This window comes from Lipotes vexillifer, unplaced genomic scaffold (assembly GCF_000442215.2).
Source record: "Lipotes vexillifer unplaced genomic scaffold, Lipotes_vexillifer_v1.1 scaffold205, whole genome shotgun sequence".
NCBI lineage: Eukaryota > Metazoa > Chordata > Mammalia > Artiodactyla > Lipotidae > Lipotes > Lipotes vexillifer.
This window is the reverse complement of record NW_006781396.1, coordinates 30,336-49,240: the sequence shown is the minus strand read 5'-3', so window position 1 is coordinate 49,240 and position 18,905 is coordinate 30,336. Positions and strand designations below refer to the sequence as shown.

The 18,905-nt window shown below is 40.9% G+C and overlaps 1 protein-coding gene across 1 annotated transcript in view; it reads right to left on the bottom strand.

Annotated features, from left to right (window-relative positions):
* USP54 (ubiquitin specific peptidase 54) overlaps positions 1–18,905 on the bottom strand; it is a gene marked incomplete at its 5' end in the record, with an annotated part of 64,746 nt that overhangs the window by 18,614 nt on the left and 27,227 nt on the right. Inside the window, 8 exons of the mRNA XM_007454700.1 lie at positions 817–936; positions 3,407–3,574; positions 12,214–12,347; positions 13,271–13,502; positions 13,759–14,139; positions 14,308–14,439; positions 16,872–17,042; positions 18,435–18,603. Of these exons, the coding sequence (XP_007454762.1) occupies positions 817–936; positions 3,407–3,574; positions 12,214–12,347; positions 13,271–13,502; positions 13,759–14,139; positions 14,308–14,439; positions 16,872–17,042; positions 18,435–18,603 (1,507 nt within the window). The remainder of the gene's footprint in view (positions 1–816; positions 937–3,406; positions 3,575–12,213; positions 12,348–13,270; positions 13,503–13,758; positions 14,140–14,307; positions 14,440–16,871; positions 17,043–18,434; positions 18,604–18,905) is intronic.

Below are 18,905 nucleotides of genomic sequence, written 5' to 3'. Positions count from 1 at the left end.
CAGGAATACAAGGCATGGACCATGCATATGCTGTCCAGGGCACAGAGCTGCCTCTGGCTATAAGGAACATTCATGGAAGCCATGGAGTCCAAACAGGTTAATTCAAATTTAAAAAACAAACAAAAAGCTAAACTAAAATGAGTCAGGAAGATAAACTGGTGCTTCCATCTTAGACGTTGCCACTCTCATTGTCCTTTGCAACTGACCTGTCCGACTCTGGTCTCCATTCTCTGCTCCCATCTCCCCCTTCCTGATGGCCAACAGCAGAAATAAGATCCAAACCTGCATCTGTCTTTATAGAACACAGTTTCTTGTGGGTCACATTAAAGAACCAGATACAAATTCTAAGCCTTAGTCCCTTGCTGTAACCTTATGGTGCAGCATAGCAGGAAGGCAGGAGAGAAACATAAAAAATCAAATATGCAATACAAAGTCACAGGCCTGGGAAGGCACAGACAATTTATTCATTTCTTCCTGCCCTAAGCGCCACCTCACTAGTCAGTAACTAGAGAAAGAGCAGACTAACCTCACATCAGAGATCTAACTTTATTTTGGGATTAGAAGGTAGGTCTGGCTGGATAGTTCATTTGTAGACTCCTGCTGAGGTTTTCCCAGTAAATATCCATAGGCCACAGTGACAACACCTAGCACATTAAGAAATCTGAAGGGCAAAAGATAGCTAAAGTGCCTCAGTTTGGGGGAGTGAGAGTGAGGAGACTTAAAAGCTGTTTTTATCCTATCTGAGTGACGACACTAATAATACCTATTGTGAAGTTAGTGAAAAGTGCCATAGCCATAGCGGTTAAAGTTACTTACAGATAGCTTCGTTACAGAGAGCCAAAGCGGCAGCACAGTCTCCCCTCTGTTCCAGATGCAGCGACTCTTCAAACACTGAATCTGCCTCTTGTAGGGACCTCTCAAAGCCGTCACTCCTCCCTGAAAGGGCCAGCACTTTTCATTTTCATAACAATCTGTTCCAACTTTTCCTATGTGCTGTTTTTTCCCTTCAGTGCACATAGATCATTGCTGCTGAGCCTCTGGTCCACCCTTACTCCAACTGACCGTTACTATTAAGAATTCGCTGAAACACGTAGGACATCCATTTTTGCCTTAGCTGAGACTTTACCAAAGTCATGAAAGAGGGGCATGTCATTGTCCACCACATATTCCAACTCCAAGACCTCTTAGGGAGGCCCTCAAGGAAAGAACAAAGTACTGTCTATAATAGAAGGGTGGGTTCTTATGCCTGGAACTGACGTGCTTCTCTACAGTGCAACAAGATACATCTTGGCAACCTGTGTTCAACGCCCCAGACCTCCACCGAGACCTCCACTGCTGTGTTAAGGCAAAAGTGGCTTCAGTACTCTGTGAAAAGCCATCTGTAACACTTCTTTCCTACATTAATTCATAGTTTTCTTTGTACCACCTGCACCTGGAAAATCAATACCCCTCTTGGGCACAGGTGTTCTACGGTTCCTAACTTCAATGTATCTACCAGGCCAGTGGAAATGCCCTTGTTCTTGGTTTGCACACACATACCTTTCATCAGCACTGCTAAGTATTTACTTCTATCATGCCCTTGCTCACCAAACCTACTGTAAAAAAGTCACCTTCCCTTTCAGTGAGCATAAGATGTTGCTTCCTCCCCTGAAAGTGAATGTGTGCCAAAGCAGGTGCAGGACAGTCTAGGGACAGTGCCACATGAAAAGCAAGAAAGTACTGTAAGGGCAACTTTTGTAAAAGAATTCTCAAGTTTATATATCCCCTTGCCTTTTACTCACTCATAACCATAAATTAGTAGTAAGCTGTAACCCAAGTTCACCTACAATGGGATTAATGGTGAGTTTTCACAAGCTCACAGGAAAAAAAAATCATTTCTCCCATAATGCACCTATCCTCCATTAACCTCCAGCTGGACATGGTAAGAAAAGCTCTTCCATACCCCTAACATTCACTCCCTAATTCACCAATAGCTTCGGAGAACAATGAGAAGGAAGTAGAAGTAACAAGTTGGTTCTGAAGATCTTGACATTTGGGTTCTACTCCACTGCTAGAGGTATGGTCCCTGGGGTACGGGGTACTCAGGCCTGAAGTTTTCTCATTATATCTGAAATCAATTGAATCTATACAACCTTTATAATCAGAGGTGGTGGCTAGAGCAATTAAAACAAAAAAAGTTCTCTACAGAGATATAGGCAAACTATATAGTTGGTCAATGATTGTACTAAATTTTAATTCTTATCCTCCAGAATCTTAGCACTCCATTCCTTGCTCTAAACCAAAGTGTATGGAGAACTGACAATGAAATACAGCCAGAGGGATCCACTCTCAACTCTAAGGCACTACCCAACTGACAGAGCGGGGAGAAAGGCAAGGGAGGAAGATGACAAGACCCTCTTTCAGAAGCAATATGAACCTGAGACACCAATGTGATATAGCTTAAGGACAAAAAGGAAGAAAAAACTATCGAAACATAGGGACATCTATGAAATTAGGAATGTAAACTAATTTGGAGACAAATACAATGCCTTGGAAAGTATAAAGCAACAATTGCCTTGAATCAAAAGACAGTAGGATTAGAATAGAAAAGCAGCCCCCAAATAAGCCCAGGAAGTTTCCTAAGTGTTGATAAGAAGAAAGAAGTGATCAAAAGAAAGCAGCCCCCCAAAACAGCATTGGCTCCTATTCTTTACACTACTTTAGCACAATTTGTTGCATCTGGAGGTTCTGAATAATAAACTCATTTCATAGAAAAATACAGATATAGGTTTCAGGGCCTATTTTAAATAGATACCTCAGCCTTTTTGAACTCTTATTTTGAAGGCTAGTCTCTGCTGGTACAAAGTGATGTCCTAAAGCAATTGAAGGGAGAAAAATTAACTAATGTGGGGCAGCTGGAGAAGCTGAAATAAAGTCCATGAAAATCGTGTGAGATTGGGATATGAATCATCAGAGGATCAAAAGGAAATTAGGCTCTGTGTTCTTTGAACCTGTTTGGTAGATCCACTTCCCGGAAGCTCCAGGTAGGAAATCTCAATGGCATATTTCTGCTGAGCGAGAAGAATTCCCCTCACTGTCAGTGTGGCTCACTCACTGCCTTTTTCTGCTGTTTCTGAATTGTGAGTAGTTTAATTTACATCTTATATAGCTGTTCATCAGAAATATTTTTCATGAACAATATACTACCTCCAATCTACAAGCTTTTAATAAATGGGCCCCAAATCAGTGCCTGTCTCTAACCAATAGGCCTGTCACCTCCTACTTTAACTAGCTCTCACTGAAATGGCTGAATTAAGATAAAATATAACTTGGCTAAAGAGAAGACAGAATTTATGAGCTTGAATACTTTTTTCCTCCCAGCTTTCTCTGTCCCCATCACCCACAACCTAATGCTCACAACAATTACCCTGATTCTGCAGTTCATCTAAGTCCATGAAGCGGCTGGGATGAGGGTTAAACCCTTTAGCTGCCTCTAATTCCTTCTCTCGTTTCCTTTGAAGTTCCTGTTCCTGGGCCCTTCTGGCCACCTCTTCCTGCAATTCATCCAGTTCAGTTTTGGAAGATATCTCCCCACCTGGAATAAAAGCAAGGGAGAAGAGAAGTCGCCACATTTCCATAACGAAGACTAAGCACTTGCTGTATTTATGGCCACAGCACTGCTTTTCCTTTGGAACTCTTGGCTTCAGTTTGGAGTTCATATTTGCATAGTGCTTTCCATTTCAGATTCAGGATGATACCTAGGCCATGAATAATAATAATATTTATTGGGTGCTTTATAACAACAATAACAACATGACAACTAACATTTGTTGAGTATTTACTACGTGACAGGCATAGCTGTAAGCACTTTTACATATGTTATTTAATTCTCACAATAATATATGAGGTAGATACTATTATTGCCCACATTTTAAGAATGAAGAAACTGAGTCACAAAGATGATAAATAACTTACCCAAGGTAACAAAAATGGCAAACGGTAAAGCTGAATTAAAGTCAAATAAGTTAAATTCATAATCTGTGCTTTTAACTATTAGCATTCTCTACCATGTGCTACAAGTGACTCACCAGGAAGCTTCAAACAAGTCAATTTCTCCCTCTTAATTTCCACCACCTTTTTAATGAGTTTGGAAAATATTGATAGTAGTAAAAATTTAATTTTTTCAGTGTTCACAGATGGAACCAAACAGATCTAAAAGGATGCCCATGATATATTAAGTGAAAAATCAAGTGACAGAGTATCTATAGTATGACTCCCTTTTATTTATTTATTTATTTATTATATTTTTTTTTTTCCGGTACGCGGGCCTCTCACTGTTGTGGCCTCTCCCGTCGCGGAGCACAGGCTCCGGACGCGCAGGCCCAGCGGCCATGGCTCAGGGGCCCAGCCGCTCTGCGGCATGTGGGATCTTCCCGGACCGGGGCACGAACCCGTGTCCCCTGCATCGGCAGGTGGACTCCCAACCACTGCGCCACCAGGGAAGCCCCCTTTTATTTTTAAATGCTAGTAATAAACTTACCTATGGACAACTAGGGCGCCTACCAGATGCTGGTGGGGGACCTCAATGCCCAAGGAGGCAGGAGGAACTCCCAAGTGACCCGGTAGAATGCTGGGGGACTAAGGGGGGAGGAGAAGTGGAGGTAGGACAGGACCTGCACCCCCAAGGGGTGGCTGGGAGCAGGGAGGGGCTCCCATGCCTGGAGGGAGCCTCGGGGGCTCGGATCAGGGGGAGCACGCCTGGTGTTTCCCCTACCCAACTGGCCCAGGAAACTTGCCCAGCTCTCAGGCCCGGTCCTATGCCCTCAAGAGGCCCCTTCTACTACATTGGTTCTAGGGGCATATGAGGGAGGCTGGAGGAGAACAGGAGAGGCAGGCGGGATGGAGGGGCCCTCCAGGACGGAGGGACAGGAGAGTCACAGAGGGAGTGTGCCCTGCCCACTTGGGCTGGGAAGCCTGCGGGGCTCCCAGGCTGGGTCCCCCACCCCCTAAGACCAGAGGCACGCCTGGACCCCTTCTGTTGTGTTGAGCCTAAGCCCCACCCCCGTGGCCTTTTCCAGCCCTGTGTGTCCTAAGCACAGGCCCCACCCACCACCTAAACCCCACCCATGCCTAAGCCCTGCCCCCACAGCCAAGGCCTTTTCCACCTTTTTTTTTTCTTTTTTCCCTTCCTCTTTTTTACTATTGTGGTTCTGTTTTACCTTCTGGTTGTTGTTTCATCTATGTTTTTATTTTTATTTTCTTTCTAACATATCTGTTAGTTTCCTAGTCTAATTTTATTTTTTACTCTTTGTTATTGTTCTGTTTTATTTTTTGCCACCCCACACGGCTTGCAGCATTGTGGTTCACAAACCGGGGGCTGGACCCAAGCTCCTGTGGTGGAAACTCCACATCCGAACCACTGGACTAACAGAGAACCTCAGACCCCAGGAAATATTCATCAGAGTGAGGTCTCCCGGAGGTCCTCATCTCAGCACCAAGAACCAGATCTACCCAAGAGCCCACAAATTCCAGTGCTGGAAGCCTCAGGCCAAAAAACCAGTAAGACAGAAACACAATCCCACTCATAAAAAAAAAAAAAAAAAAAAAAATGAGCCAGAAAAAAAATATGTCACAGATGAAGGAGCAAGGTAAAAACCTACAAGACCAAATAAATGAAGAGGAAATAGGCAATCTACCTGAAAAAGAATTCAGAGTAATGATAGTAAAGATGATCCAGAATCTCAGAAATAGAATGGAGATACGGATTGAGAAAATACAAGAAATATTTAACAAAGACCTAGAAGAACTAAAGAACAAACAAACAGAGGTGAACAACACAGTAAGTGAAATGAAAAATATGCTAGAAGGAATCAATAACAGAATGACTGAGGCAGAAGAACCAGTAAGTGAGCTGGAAGACAGAATGGTGGAAATAACTGCCAAGGAGCAGAATAAAGAAAAAAGAATGAAAAGAATTGAAGACAATCTCAGAGACATCTGGCGCAACACTAAACGTACCAACATTCGAATTGTAGGGGTCCCAGAAGAAAAAGAGAAAAAGAAGGGTCTGAGAAAATATTTTTGAAGAGATTATAGTGGAAAACTTCCCTAACATGGGAAAGGAAATAGTCACCCAAGTCCAGGAACTGCAGAGAGTCCCATACAAGATAAACCCTAGGAGAACCACACCAAGACACATATCAATCAAACTAACAAAAATTAAATGCAAAGAAAAAATATTAAAAACAGGAAGGGAAAAGCAAAAATTAACATACAAAGGAATCCCCATAAGGGATTTTTCAGCTGATTTTCCAGCAGAAACTCTGCAGGCCAGAAGGGAGTGGCCGGATATACTTAAAGTGATAAAAGAGAATAACCTACAACCAAGATTACCCAGCAAATTTAAGAAAATTTAAGAAAACTGAAATCGTACCAAGCATCTTTTCTGACCACAATGCTATGATATTGGAAATCAATTACAGAAAAAAACTGTAAAAAACACAAATACATGGAGGCTAAACAGTGTGCTACTAAATAACCAAGAGATCACTGAAGAATCAAAGAAGAAGTTAAAAAATACATAGAAACAAATGACAATGAAAACACAATGACCCAAAACCTATGGGACACAGCAAAAGCAGTTCTAAGAGGGAAGTTTACAGCAATTCAATCTCACCTCAAGAAACAAGAAAAATCTCAAATAAACAATCTAACCCTATACCTAAAGCAACTAGAGAAAGAAGAACAAAGAAAACCCAAAGTCAGTAGAAGGAAGGAAATCATAAAGATCAGAGAAGAAATAAATGAAATAGAAACGAAGAAAACAATAGCAAAGATCAATAAAACTAAAAGTTGGTTCTTTGAGAAGATAAAATTGATAAACCATTAGCCAGACTCATCAAGAAAAAAGCGAGAGGATGCAAAGCAATAAAATTAGAAATGAAAAAGGAGAAATCACAACTTGACACCACAGAAATACAAAGGATTATAAGAGACTACTGCAAACAACTATATGCCAATAAAATGGACAACCATGAAGAAATGGACAAATTCTTGGAAAGGTACAATTTTCCAGACTGAACCAAGAAGAATTAGAAAATATAAACAGACCTATCACAAGTAATAAAATTGAAACTGTGATTAAAAATCTTCCAACAAACAAAAGTCCAGGACCAGATGGCTTCACAGGCGAATTCTATCAAACATTTAGAGAAGAGCTAACACCCATCCTTCTCAAACTCTTCCAAAAAATTGCAGAGGGAGGAACACTCCCAAATTCGTTCTACAAAGCCACCATCACCCTGATACCAAAACCAGAAAAAGGTATCAAAATAAAAGAAAATTATAGACCAATATCACTGATGAACATAGATGCAAAAATACTGAACAAAATACTAGCAAACAAAATCCAACAACATATTAAAAGGATCATCAACCACGATCAAGTGGAATTTATCCCAGGAATGCAAGGATTCTTCAATACATGCAAATCATTCAATGTGATACACCATATTAACAAATTAAGGAATAAAAACCATATGATCATCTCAATAGATGTAGAAAAAGCTTTTTACAAAATTCAACACCCATTTAAGATAAAAACTCCCCAGAAGGGCTTCCCTGGTGGCGCAGTGCTTGAGAGTCCGCCTGCCGATGCAGGAGACGCGGGTTCGTGCCCCGTTTCGGGAAGATCCCACATGCCGCGGAGCGGCTGGGCCCGTGAGCCATGGCCACTGAGCCTGCGCGTCCGGAGCCTGTGCTCCGCAAATGGGAGAGGCCACAACAGTGAGAGGCCCGCATAACGCAAGGAAAAAAAAAAAAAAAAAAAAACTCCCCAGAAAATGGGCATAGAGGGAAACTACCTCAACATAATAAAGGCCATATATGACAAACCCACAGCAAACATCATACTCATTTCCACTAAGATCAGAAACAAGACATGGATGTCCACTCTTGCCACTCTTATTCAACATAGTTTTGGAAGTCCTAGCCACAGCAATCAGAGAAGAAAAAGAAATAAAAGGAATACAAATTGAAAAAGAAGAAGTAAAACTGTCACTGTTTGCAGATGACATGATACTATACATAGAGAACCCAAAAGATGCCACCAGAAAACTACTAGAACTAATCAATGAATTTGGTAAGGTTGCAGGATACAAAATTAATGCACAGAAATCTCTGGCATTCCTATACACTAACAGCGAAAAATCAGAAAGAGAAATTAAGGAAACAATCCCACTTACCATAGCAACAAAACCAATAAAATAACTAAGTATAAACCTACCTAAGGAGGCAAAAGACTTGTACTCAGAAAACTATAAAACACTGATGAAAGAAATCAAAGATGACATAAACAGATGGAGAAATACACCATGTTCTTGGATTGGAAGAATCAACATTCTGAAAATGACTATACTACCCAAAGCAATCTACAGATTCAATGCAATCTCTATCAAACTGCCAATGGCATTTTTCACAGAACTAGAACAAAAAATTGCACAATTTGTATGGAAACACAAAAGACCCTGAACAGATAAAGCAATCTTGAGAAAGAAAAATGGAGCTGGAGGAATCAGGCTCCTTGACTTCAAACTATTCTACAAAGCTACAGTAATCAAGATGGTATATGGTACTGGCACAAAAACAGAAATATAGATCAATGGAACAGGATACAAAGCCCAGAGATAAACCCACACACATGTGGTCACCTAATTTATGACAAAGGAGGCAAGAATATACAATGAAGAAAAGACAGCCTCTTCAATAAGTGGTGCTGGGAAAACTGGACAGCTACATGTAAACGAATGGAATTAGAACACTACCTAACACCATACACAAAAATAAACTCCAAGTGGATTAAAGACCTAAATGTAAGACCAGACACTATAAAACTCTTAGAGGAAAACACAGGAAAAACACTCTTTGACATGAACCACAGCAAGATCTTTTTTGACCGACCTCCTAAAGTAATGAAAATAAAAACAAAAATAAACAAATGGGACCTAATGAAACTTAAAAGCTTTTGCACAGCAAAGGAAACCATAAACAAGATGAAAAGTTAACCCTCAGAATGGGAGAAAATATTTGCAAACAAAGCAACTGACAAAGGATTAATCTCCAAAATATACAAACAGCTCATGGAGCTCAATATCAAAAAAACAAACAACCCAATTAAAAATGGGCAGAAGAACTAAACAGACATTTCACGAAAGGAGACATACAGATGGCCGAGAGGCACATGAAAAGATGCTCAACATCACTAATTATTAGAGAAATGCAAATCAAAACTACAATGAGGTATCACCTCATACCAGTCAGAATGGCCATTATCAAAAAATATAGAGGGCTTCCCTGGTGGCACAGTGGTTGAGAGTCTGCCTGCTGAAGCAGGGGACACGGGTTCGTGCCCCAGTCCGGGAAGATCCCACATGCCGCGGAGCGGCTGGGCCCGTGAGCCATGGCCACTGAGCCTGCGCGTCCGGAGCCTGTGCTCCGCACTGGGAGAGGCCACAACAGTGAGAGGCCTGTGTACCACACACACACACACACACACACACACAAAATATATATATATATATAAACAATAAATGCTGGAGAGGAGGGTGTGGTGAAAAGGGAACGCTCCTGCACTGTTGGTGGAAATGTAAATTGATACAGCCACTATGGAGAACAGTATGGAGGTTCCTTAAAAAAACTAAAAATAGAACTATCATATGACCCAGCAATCCCACTACTGGGCATATACCCTGAGAAAACCATAATTCAAAAAGAGACATGTACCACAAAGTTCACTGCAGCACTATTTACTACAGTCAGGATGTGGAAGCAACCTAAATGTCCATTGACAGATGAATGGATAAAGAAGATGTGGCACATATATACAATGGAATATTACTCAGCCATAAAAATAAACGAAATTGAGTTATTTGTAGCGAGGTGGATGGACCTGGAGTCTGCCATACAGAGTGAAGAAGGTCAAAAAGAGAAAAACAAATACCATATGCGAACGCATGTATATGGAATCTAAAAAAATGGTACTGATGAACCTAGTAGCAGGTGATGGTACTGATGAACCTAGTAGCAGGACAGGAATAAAGATGCAGACCTACTACAGAATGGACTTGAGGATATGGGGAGGGGGAAGGGTAAGCTGGGACAAAGTGAGAGAGTGGCATGGACATATATACACTACCAAATGTAAAATAGATAGCTAGTGGGAAGCAGCAGCATAGCACAGGGAAATCAGCTCGGTGATTTGCGATGACCTAGAGAGGTAGGATAGGGAGGGTGGGAGGGAGGCTCAAAAGGGAGGGGATATGGGGATATATGTATGCATATGGCTGATTCACTTTGCTGTACAACAGAAACTAACACAGCATTGTGAAGCAATTATACCCCAATAAAGATGTATAAATAAAAAAACTTATCTGTGTACTTGTACATAGAATACAAAGCACAGAAAGAGATGTAGAAAGATACATGCCATAATGATAACAGTGGTTCCTTCAGTTTGAAGAGGCAATGGGCAAGTTACTGAACTGTTGGGCTAACATTTACTTCTGTAATTTTTTAAAAGGGTGGTCAGTGTCACCAGATTAAAAAAAATAGGGTTTACAATACAAAGAGGATGGTGGGGTGTATGGTGTGTGAGGAATTTATTCTAACTCCTTGCCAAATATCTTCTACCAGTTGAGGAATCCAGTTGGTGAATTCTATCCAGCTAATCTAGAATTAGGGCTATCAGTGAAATCATGAGACAGTCTTTAGTGTGATGAAAAGCTATTGGCTATCGAAGGAAAGAGAAGGGGGAACAGGCTCATGGAAGAGCACAAGTTTCTCAAAGCAATGTTAGTCAATATGAGATAAATTAAAATGTGGGAAATAAACCAAACCTATAATTTCATTAGGAAGAATGAATCTCTTCCATGGGTTTCTAACTATAACCTACTCTAGCCCAGGATTTCAGAGATATCTGCTTCTACAGGCATTGTTCTGCTCTGCCAGATGTTAGCAACCTATGGCACTCATACCTAAAAGAGTTCATGCCTTTTTATTTCTGCTGCATATCACCCTTCCAGCCACCTTTAAGAACTTTCAGTGGCCATTAAGAGAACTGGTGGTCAGACTAGTAATGTTCCTGGTGTCATCTCTACAGGTTGGCACATAATATTCTGTCCTCGTCTCCCTAGTGAGCTGGCCACATATCTATATTCAGAAGCTTATTAAACCAGACCATAGTTAGGTTTCTACCCACACACCCTACTCCCAATTGATCTAACATACCAGAAAAAAAAGGGATGAAACACATCTTTCAGAGAAGATTGATTTCTAAGTTAGACGAATGGACCCCAAAACTCCTCAGCCGACTAAACAATACTGAATACTCACCACCTTCCTTCAAGCATCACAAAAAGTCTCCACGTTAGGGAGACTACATACTTACCACCTCAATTTTCAGCTGTGAGTAAGGATTTATTTTACTTATTTGAATATGCACTGTAAGTATATATGTGTGTTGTGAGAAGAATGTAAAAAGGATATAAAACCTATGACTACCTCAAATGTCTATGCTTGGTGTCTCATACTTGAAATTCCAATATCCCTTTATCTTCAGGCTTTGAATTGTTAAAATGCTAGTTTCTCTTAGAGAAAGCATACTTTAAACTATTCTCAGTCACATACATCTAGTGTAAAAGAGTTAGATCATTCCTTTAAAGCTTGTTTTGAGAAGGAGGGACACAGGCACATTCAAGAAGGAAAAACAAAGCAGGGATACTAGACAGGATATAGAGGCAGGGGTAAGGGTAGTTCTGACCTGCTTATTTCCCAGTTTTGCCCATAGCCTACATGTCCCCCTTGTTATCTCAGTTCATAGTACTAAACAATAAAAAATCCATTCCCACGAGAATGCCTCTATACCAAGGAAAGCCCTAGGAGTTATTCTTCTGAGGAAAGCAGGTGCTACTGATACTGTTCACCGTATTTCTGTTCCTTCTTGCTCCCTCCAGGGCTCTCTCCAAGGTGGAAAGGAGCAAGCAGGCAAGCCATGATAGAGAACAACAACAACAAAAAAGATAAATCCAGAGATGGAGCAGATCAAATGTCTTCACATTTACATTCTGATGGAACAAAGTACAATTGTCCTCTAATTTCAAATGTGCTCAGGTTAGGCTGTTTCCCAAATAGAATTGGCAGTAAAATCCAGTTCTCCAAATCCAACGTCCTTGCGCTTACCTGAGAGGGGCTGATTCTTTGTCCAGCCACTCCTGGATACTGTGGAGTCTGCCTCCAGGATGCTACTACTGTGAGACTTTGGGATGTGACGCCAGGAAGGGGCCAACCCAGCTGATCTCTTAGCACTTGTATCCCTTCAAAACAGAAACCAGTCTAGTGAAAGCATCAGAAGGCTGATAACTAGCAACATTCCTAGGACTAAATTCCCTCCAAAAACTACAACAAAAACCCCAAACATCGAACTAATATAATTAAAATACCTGCAAAACTACTTCTGAAAATTGAAATACCCACTCGTTCCCCCATCTTATCTCACCTCATTCACATTTTGTGCATCTAGCAGTGTCTGGCACAAAACTTATTTAATGAATTAATAAACAAATGCTCTCATATGGATTGCCTTCCTCTTTCTTATACTTTTGTAGCATCTTCTCATGTGTAAAACTGGGTCTGATGTCAGGGAAGAGCAGTGGGAAAGTATGAGGATACGGTTGTCACTCTTACAGAAGATATCACTCCTTTCAAAGCTATACTGTTAGGAAACTTGTCTCTGAGGCAACTCAGTAAAAACAATATATGGAGATCTGAAATTTATAAAGCAAATGGGCCCTATGGACAGGGTGCAATGACCACTATTAAACTGTCATCATTATCTTATGGTATTATGAATATCACTGGCTTCATAAGACACAGAATCCCCAGTGATCTTAAATAAAAAAGCCTAATATAAACGGCAAGAATAAATAAAAATTGGGTTTTCTCTCTGATCGTATAACTATGTAAGTTTTGGTTCACTAACTCATTCTTCCAATAAAAGTTATTTACTAAACAATTATATTTTATACATAATACTTTAAAAGTTGCCTCTCCTTTCTCAAATGTCTTTGCTGCTTCTCCCAGCAGAGGGTACTGTTGCCATAGAAAGTTGATTGAGCACATTTTGCTTGCCCACAAGATGGTAATAAAGTCCATCTCTTCACTTGTCTGAGTTTAAAAGCCTCTTGGTGGCTCACATTTCTGCAAGGGACAATGCAGCTATTCAAAGGCCAAACAATACCTGCAGACATTCGAGCTCTCAGGCAGAGCTGCATCCAGGCTGACAGGGCTGCTGCTGTTCCTCTCACTGCTCTCATAGCCAGATTCCATTCGCTGGATTAGGCGAGGGTGCTGCTCTAAAAGGTGACAGCCTGGCCGTAATGGGCCCCAGATCTTGTACTGGGGTCTTGGTCCGCCAGTCTTAATGTTGTAAGCAGGTGGCTTGCTTAATTCATCTGGTGTAAATTCTTTAGCTATCCCAATGAAAGGACAAGTATGGAAAAGGAGGTAGATTTAGCATCTGCCTCAAATCAAGATATAACTAACCCTTCCCTCTAGCTACTCATTCACTGAACTCATATTCCCCAAAAGGCGACCCATGAGGGTAAAATTTTTACCCTTCAAGGTAAAAATGCACCTTGCCAAGTCTACCAGAAAACCCAGGTTTTTTTAAAAATACAAAAATCAACTTTATTCAAAAGCTCAATTCTTCCCTAATTATCTCCTTACCTGAATCCTCAGAAAAGGGGCTAAGCTGCGTATAGCCACAGTGCTTCCTTTTTTCCTTACTAAAGATACTGTCAATATTGAGAGACTCCCGTTTGGGTCTCCATGTTGGACGATACTTGCTAGAAGAACTGGATTTTGACTCACTGCTGGTACTCTCTACTTCCCAGTCACGAGAGTGTAAAGGCAGGTTCCGAGGAGGTTTTTTGTCAGTCTGGTCTCCTCCCCTCCCCGCACAGGGAGATCCTAGGTTGGTCTGAGAAACCAGGGATGGTCTGTTATGGATAATATTGCTGACTGTCTCTTTAAATTCCCTTAGCCTGTTGGTGCTGCTGGATGATTTGGAGGCATTCCTAGGAGCCTGCTTCTCTTTCAGTGTTTCTCCTAAAAACACAAAGGATGAAACAACTGTAAATGTTTAAAGTCATCACGGGCACCCAGACCCCAGAGCCAAAAAGAATGAAAGGCCTTTGAGCAGACAGGAGAAGCCACAGTTGGAGTGTGAGTGTGACAGAGTGAGTAAAGAAAGAGAAACTATGCAGGGGGGCTTGCCTTCACTGTGGTACCCTGAGGCCTGAAGCTCATCACCTTTCCTCCTGACCCGGCCAGAGCTCCTCTTGCGCTCTATCAGTGACCCTTTCTTGGATGGGAGTTTCTGATTACATTCACTATCAGTCAGGTGTCCTGAAAAAAACAAGGAAATGGGGGTAAGCTGGTATCTGAGACTGACCTCCATCCTTTAGAGAACCTACTCTCCCTTTGGGATTCATGGCAGTACCACAAACTTAGTGGATCGGAAGCTGTAGAGGCCAAGACTATGTGATTTAAGTGTAGCAGGAATCTCTCAATAGATAAAGGCAGAAAAGCTCAAGTGTTTAGTGGGAACTTCCAAATTTACAATGTCTCCTGAGCAATTACCAATCTCGATCCCACTCATAATCCTTCCCAGTGACCCAGAAGGACACATTACTTGGTAGTTTTTAAAAGGCAAAAGTTTTAAAGATTATATAAGAATATCATGGTAGCAACACATACCGAGTGAAGTTTAATTTTTATTACATCTGGTACTATCCTAGGTGCCCCAGCCTTTGCCCACAAGAGCTCTGATTGTATATGGCTTTAAGACCCAGTTCTAAATATTCCTTAAATGTGAATCATTCCAAAGGACATCTGAACTTTGAATAATTCTCATTCCCAGCCATAACCCATGCTTTACCAAACTTGACTTCACCCAGAGATTACACTTCATATTTCCTCAATACTAATCACTGGGAAACCCAGGAGATCTGGGCTCTTTTATGTAACTTGCCATACTTCACGCCCACAGTATGTGAATGTATAAGTATGATCTGACAACAGCAAAGGTCAGATTCTAAAGTATATAATCATCTAAACTCCTGGAAGCCAAAGGTGAATCAAGCAACTGAATTAAATTGGAATATAGGCTTATAGGAAATCCCCTAGGGTTCTCAAATATCTGAGAGCTAGCAGAAATTTGCTTCCGTATGTTAGTTACGAAAATCCTTGTACATATTCAGGTATGATATGCAATGATATGGCTACATATTTTCAATTACCAACGCAATCTCTTATTGCTTTTATCTAATCATTTGCTATCTCTGGGTCCAAAAGAAAGACTTATCAGTTGGAACAACTAAATCCACAAATGTAAAAACCAATGGGCATGCTCCCCCACCCCCAGCCATTCACAAACCCTTAAAGTAAACCTGACCCTCCTTATTTATCCTGTGACTTGGTTTCTCCCTGTTTCACAGTTTTAGAAATACAATCTAAAAAAATCACACTTTGCAGTAGTCATCTATGCAATAGTCATCAAAAGAAATCCAATATGAATCCAACCAAACCACTAGATCCAACTACCAATTTATAAAAAATATAGAGGACAGAGAAACACGCTACAGTTTACCATACAGACACAATCAGCAAAACTTAAAATGTGGGAAAACTACAGCACAAACTACCTAGTTCTTCAACAATAAATAGAAAGGAAGAAACAGAGGCAAAACCTACAGATTAAAGGAAATGTAAAAGACTTATTAACCCATCACAATGTGTAGACCTCATTTGGATTCTGAGTCAAAAACAAACCAACCATTAAAAAATATGACATTTATGAGATAATAGGATATTTGAACGCTCATTGGTTAAGAAGTTATTAATTTAAAAAATGATTCTTTTAGAGATACATACTAAAATATTTATGGAAAAGGTGATATAATGTCTGGGATTTGCTTCAAAATAATCCATGAGTAGGGGAAGTGGGCAGAGGCACAGATAAAACTAGACTGCCCATGAGTGATAATTATTGAAACTAGGTGATGGGTACATGAAGGGACTGTATACTATTCTGCATGCTTTTGAATATGTTTGAAATTCTCTCTCTTTTTTTTTTAAAGGGCATGCACAGGATGTAAACCACCAATCTGAAACCATGGGATCACTAATTCCCAAGTGTCTAAGAGTATGGGTACTGTTCTATGCCTTAGGTGATGAACTTTTCATCTCAGCAGTCAGTCACTTACTGTTCTTCCTTTTGTGCCCTGTAATGGTTTCTTCCACTGACACAGGCACAATCTTCTGTAGATTAATAGAACAATTCAAGAATGTTCTCTGCATGGAACTCACAATAACAAACAGGCTAGCTTTCCATCCTTTTATTTCTCTGTCCTTCAGGAAGCCCAGCAAGGTGATGAGCAGGTTTCCCCATCCATAAATATGCCCCTTCTCTCAAAACCCTTCAGGGCTTTGAAACAAAGCCTGGCATGAGAGGAAATGAGATGCAAGACCACAAGGTTTAATGGGGCACTATGAGAATGACAGGGATCAAGAGCACAGCAGGAAAAAAGCCTTCAGAAAAAGATTTCAGAATAAATAATCACATTACAATTGTCCTTACTGATAGGCTGCTGTTGACGGGAACATCATCATTCATTTAGAAGTGAGTTGCTTTCTTTCATCCTTCTCAATTACCCAAGTTCTGTGCATTTCCCCCTTTGCATGACAAACATTTCTGACTTGCCCCAGTTTCTTTTTCTTGGGAGACCCTCTATGCAGAACTGAATCAGGCAAGCAGGGTCCACTGTATAAGTCCCTACCTGTGTCCCGACTGCTCTGAGACGTGGAATCGTTCTCCACATTATAGATGACTGTTCCCTGAGAATCAGAAGAGAAGTGACTGACCACAGACTCATGGTGGGAGTGTTTGTAGGGATAGCTCTCCGTTGAGGAATCTGTTCGAGTATCACTTGAGATGGAGGGCTCCCTCCCTGAGGGAAGGAGGAGACATGCAAAGGTGAGGAAGGAGAGGACAGTGATAGGGAGGGGGCGAAGAGCTGGATGGCAACAAAGGTTCACAAGGTAAGAACTTCCTAAATGGAAGGGTGAGAAGGATATACCAGAGACGTTCTTCCCAACACCCAACTTCAGATAACCCAGACACACAATTCCTCCCACTCCTGCCCCTACCTTGCTGAAGCCCTCCCTTTGCCTGCCATTATGAAAAACTGTGGGGCTTTTAGAAAACCTATAGGGGGAAAAGTAGAAGAAAGGAAATAGTTGTGAAAGTAAGATCTACTTAGATGGCAAGTCCCACGCCAACCTGGCACACATAACCAGTTGTTTCCCTATCCCATAATTTTTCTCCTATACTGCCAGAAAAGTCACTTTTAAAAATTTTAAAGCATTTTTAATATCTATGAGACATTATGGGGTAGTTATTTATACTTTGGTGTGAATTAGTTCAATTAGACTACTTTCCTCTGAACATCTAGCTGAGATAAGCACAACAGTGTAAATGGGTGTTTGACTGAAGAGAGAATGAGCAGAGCAGGTCTGGGTGGGGCACAAGGGTGGGAAGAACATACCAAACAGGAGGGAGGTACAAAAGGGAGGGGAAAAGATTCCAAAGACAAGTATCTTCTCTTTCAAAATTATACTTAGGGCCAGCCAGCCTTAGATCCAGAAGAGGAAAAGAACATTACTTTTTCCTTTTAGGAATCAAGCCAAAACCATTAGGGTTGTATTTCTATTATAGGATGAGTTTCTGAGGGATGGCCTGAGACTTTAGTAATAAAGCTGCAACTGTTTCTATAGGAAAACATGATTTAAGTTCCAAATAACTGAATTAGAAGTGAAAGCTGATTCATAAGCTAAGGAATATTGCTACCACACTTGGCATTTTAAAACAAAAATCTCTCATCCCAAACAAAATGACGAGCTTTGTAGTAACTCATATCATTTTCTGGGTCTTAACAACTCAAGTCACTGTTAAACTGCTAGTAAGAATGAGTCATCTTAGCAATATTAGAAGGTTAAATAGTGAGGTTTCCCTCACAAACTTAATACCTCATAAATTCCTTCTAAATGAACATAATTGAACATAATTTGAACATAATTTCCTTCTCATTTTGAGAAATGAACATAATTTCATTCTCATTTTTGAAACGGGGCCAGGTGATCTAGACAATACATTCCTAAACACTGAAGGAAACAAAGCCTGGCACAACTTGGGCTTCAGCATGAGTTGGCACTTCTTTCTTATCTCTGATGAATCCTCTTTCTCCAAGCTAGGTTAAGTGCTAGGCTCATGACTGTGAGACCCTACTGTCCAGTCATCACATTGGAGTGGGGAGGGAGGAGTAAAGAGCTAGGCTGCTCACCTGAATCTTCACTATCGTAGCACGTCCTGCTGTACGACTGGAACTCAACTTGGGGGGGCAGGTCCTGGGTGGACACTGGGGTACCCTGGGGGTCTGCATAAAGCAGCAGCAAAGGCTGATAATGTCCCTTGATGCATTTGGTCACCACATCCTTCCATTTGGGCCCAATCTGAACCAGAAACAACCAGAAAAAGCATGAAAATTATACTTCATATACATAATTCAACACATATCTTTCTACTCTACTTTTCTAAAGAAAATAAAAGAGATGAAAAGACAAGAACTGGGTAAAGAAACAACAAAAGAGATCTTGGACCTAAACTTAATGAATTTTTTTTTCTTTTTTAATTTTTGGCTGCGCCATGTGGCATGTAGGATCTTAGTTCCCCAACCAGGGATCAAACCCACGTCCCCTGCAGTGGAAGTGCAGAGTCTTAACCACTGGACCTTCAGGGAGGTCCCAATTAATTT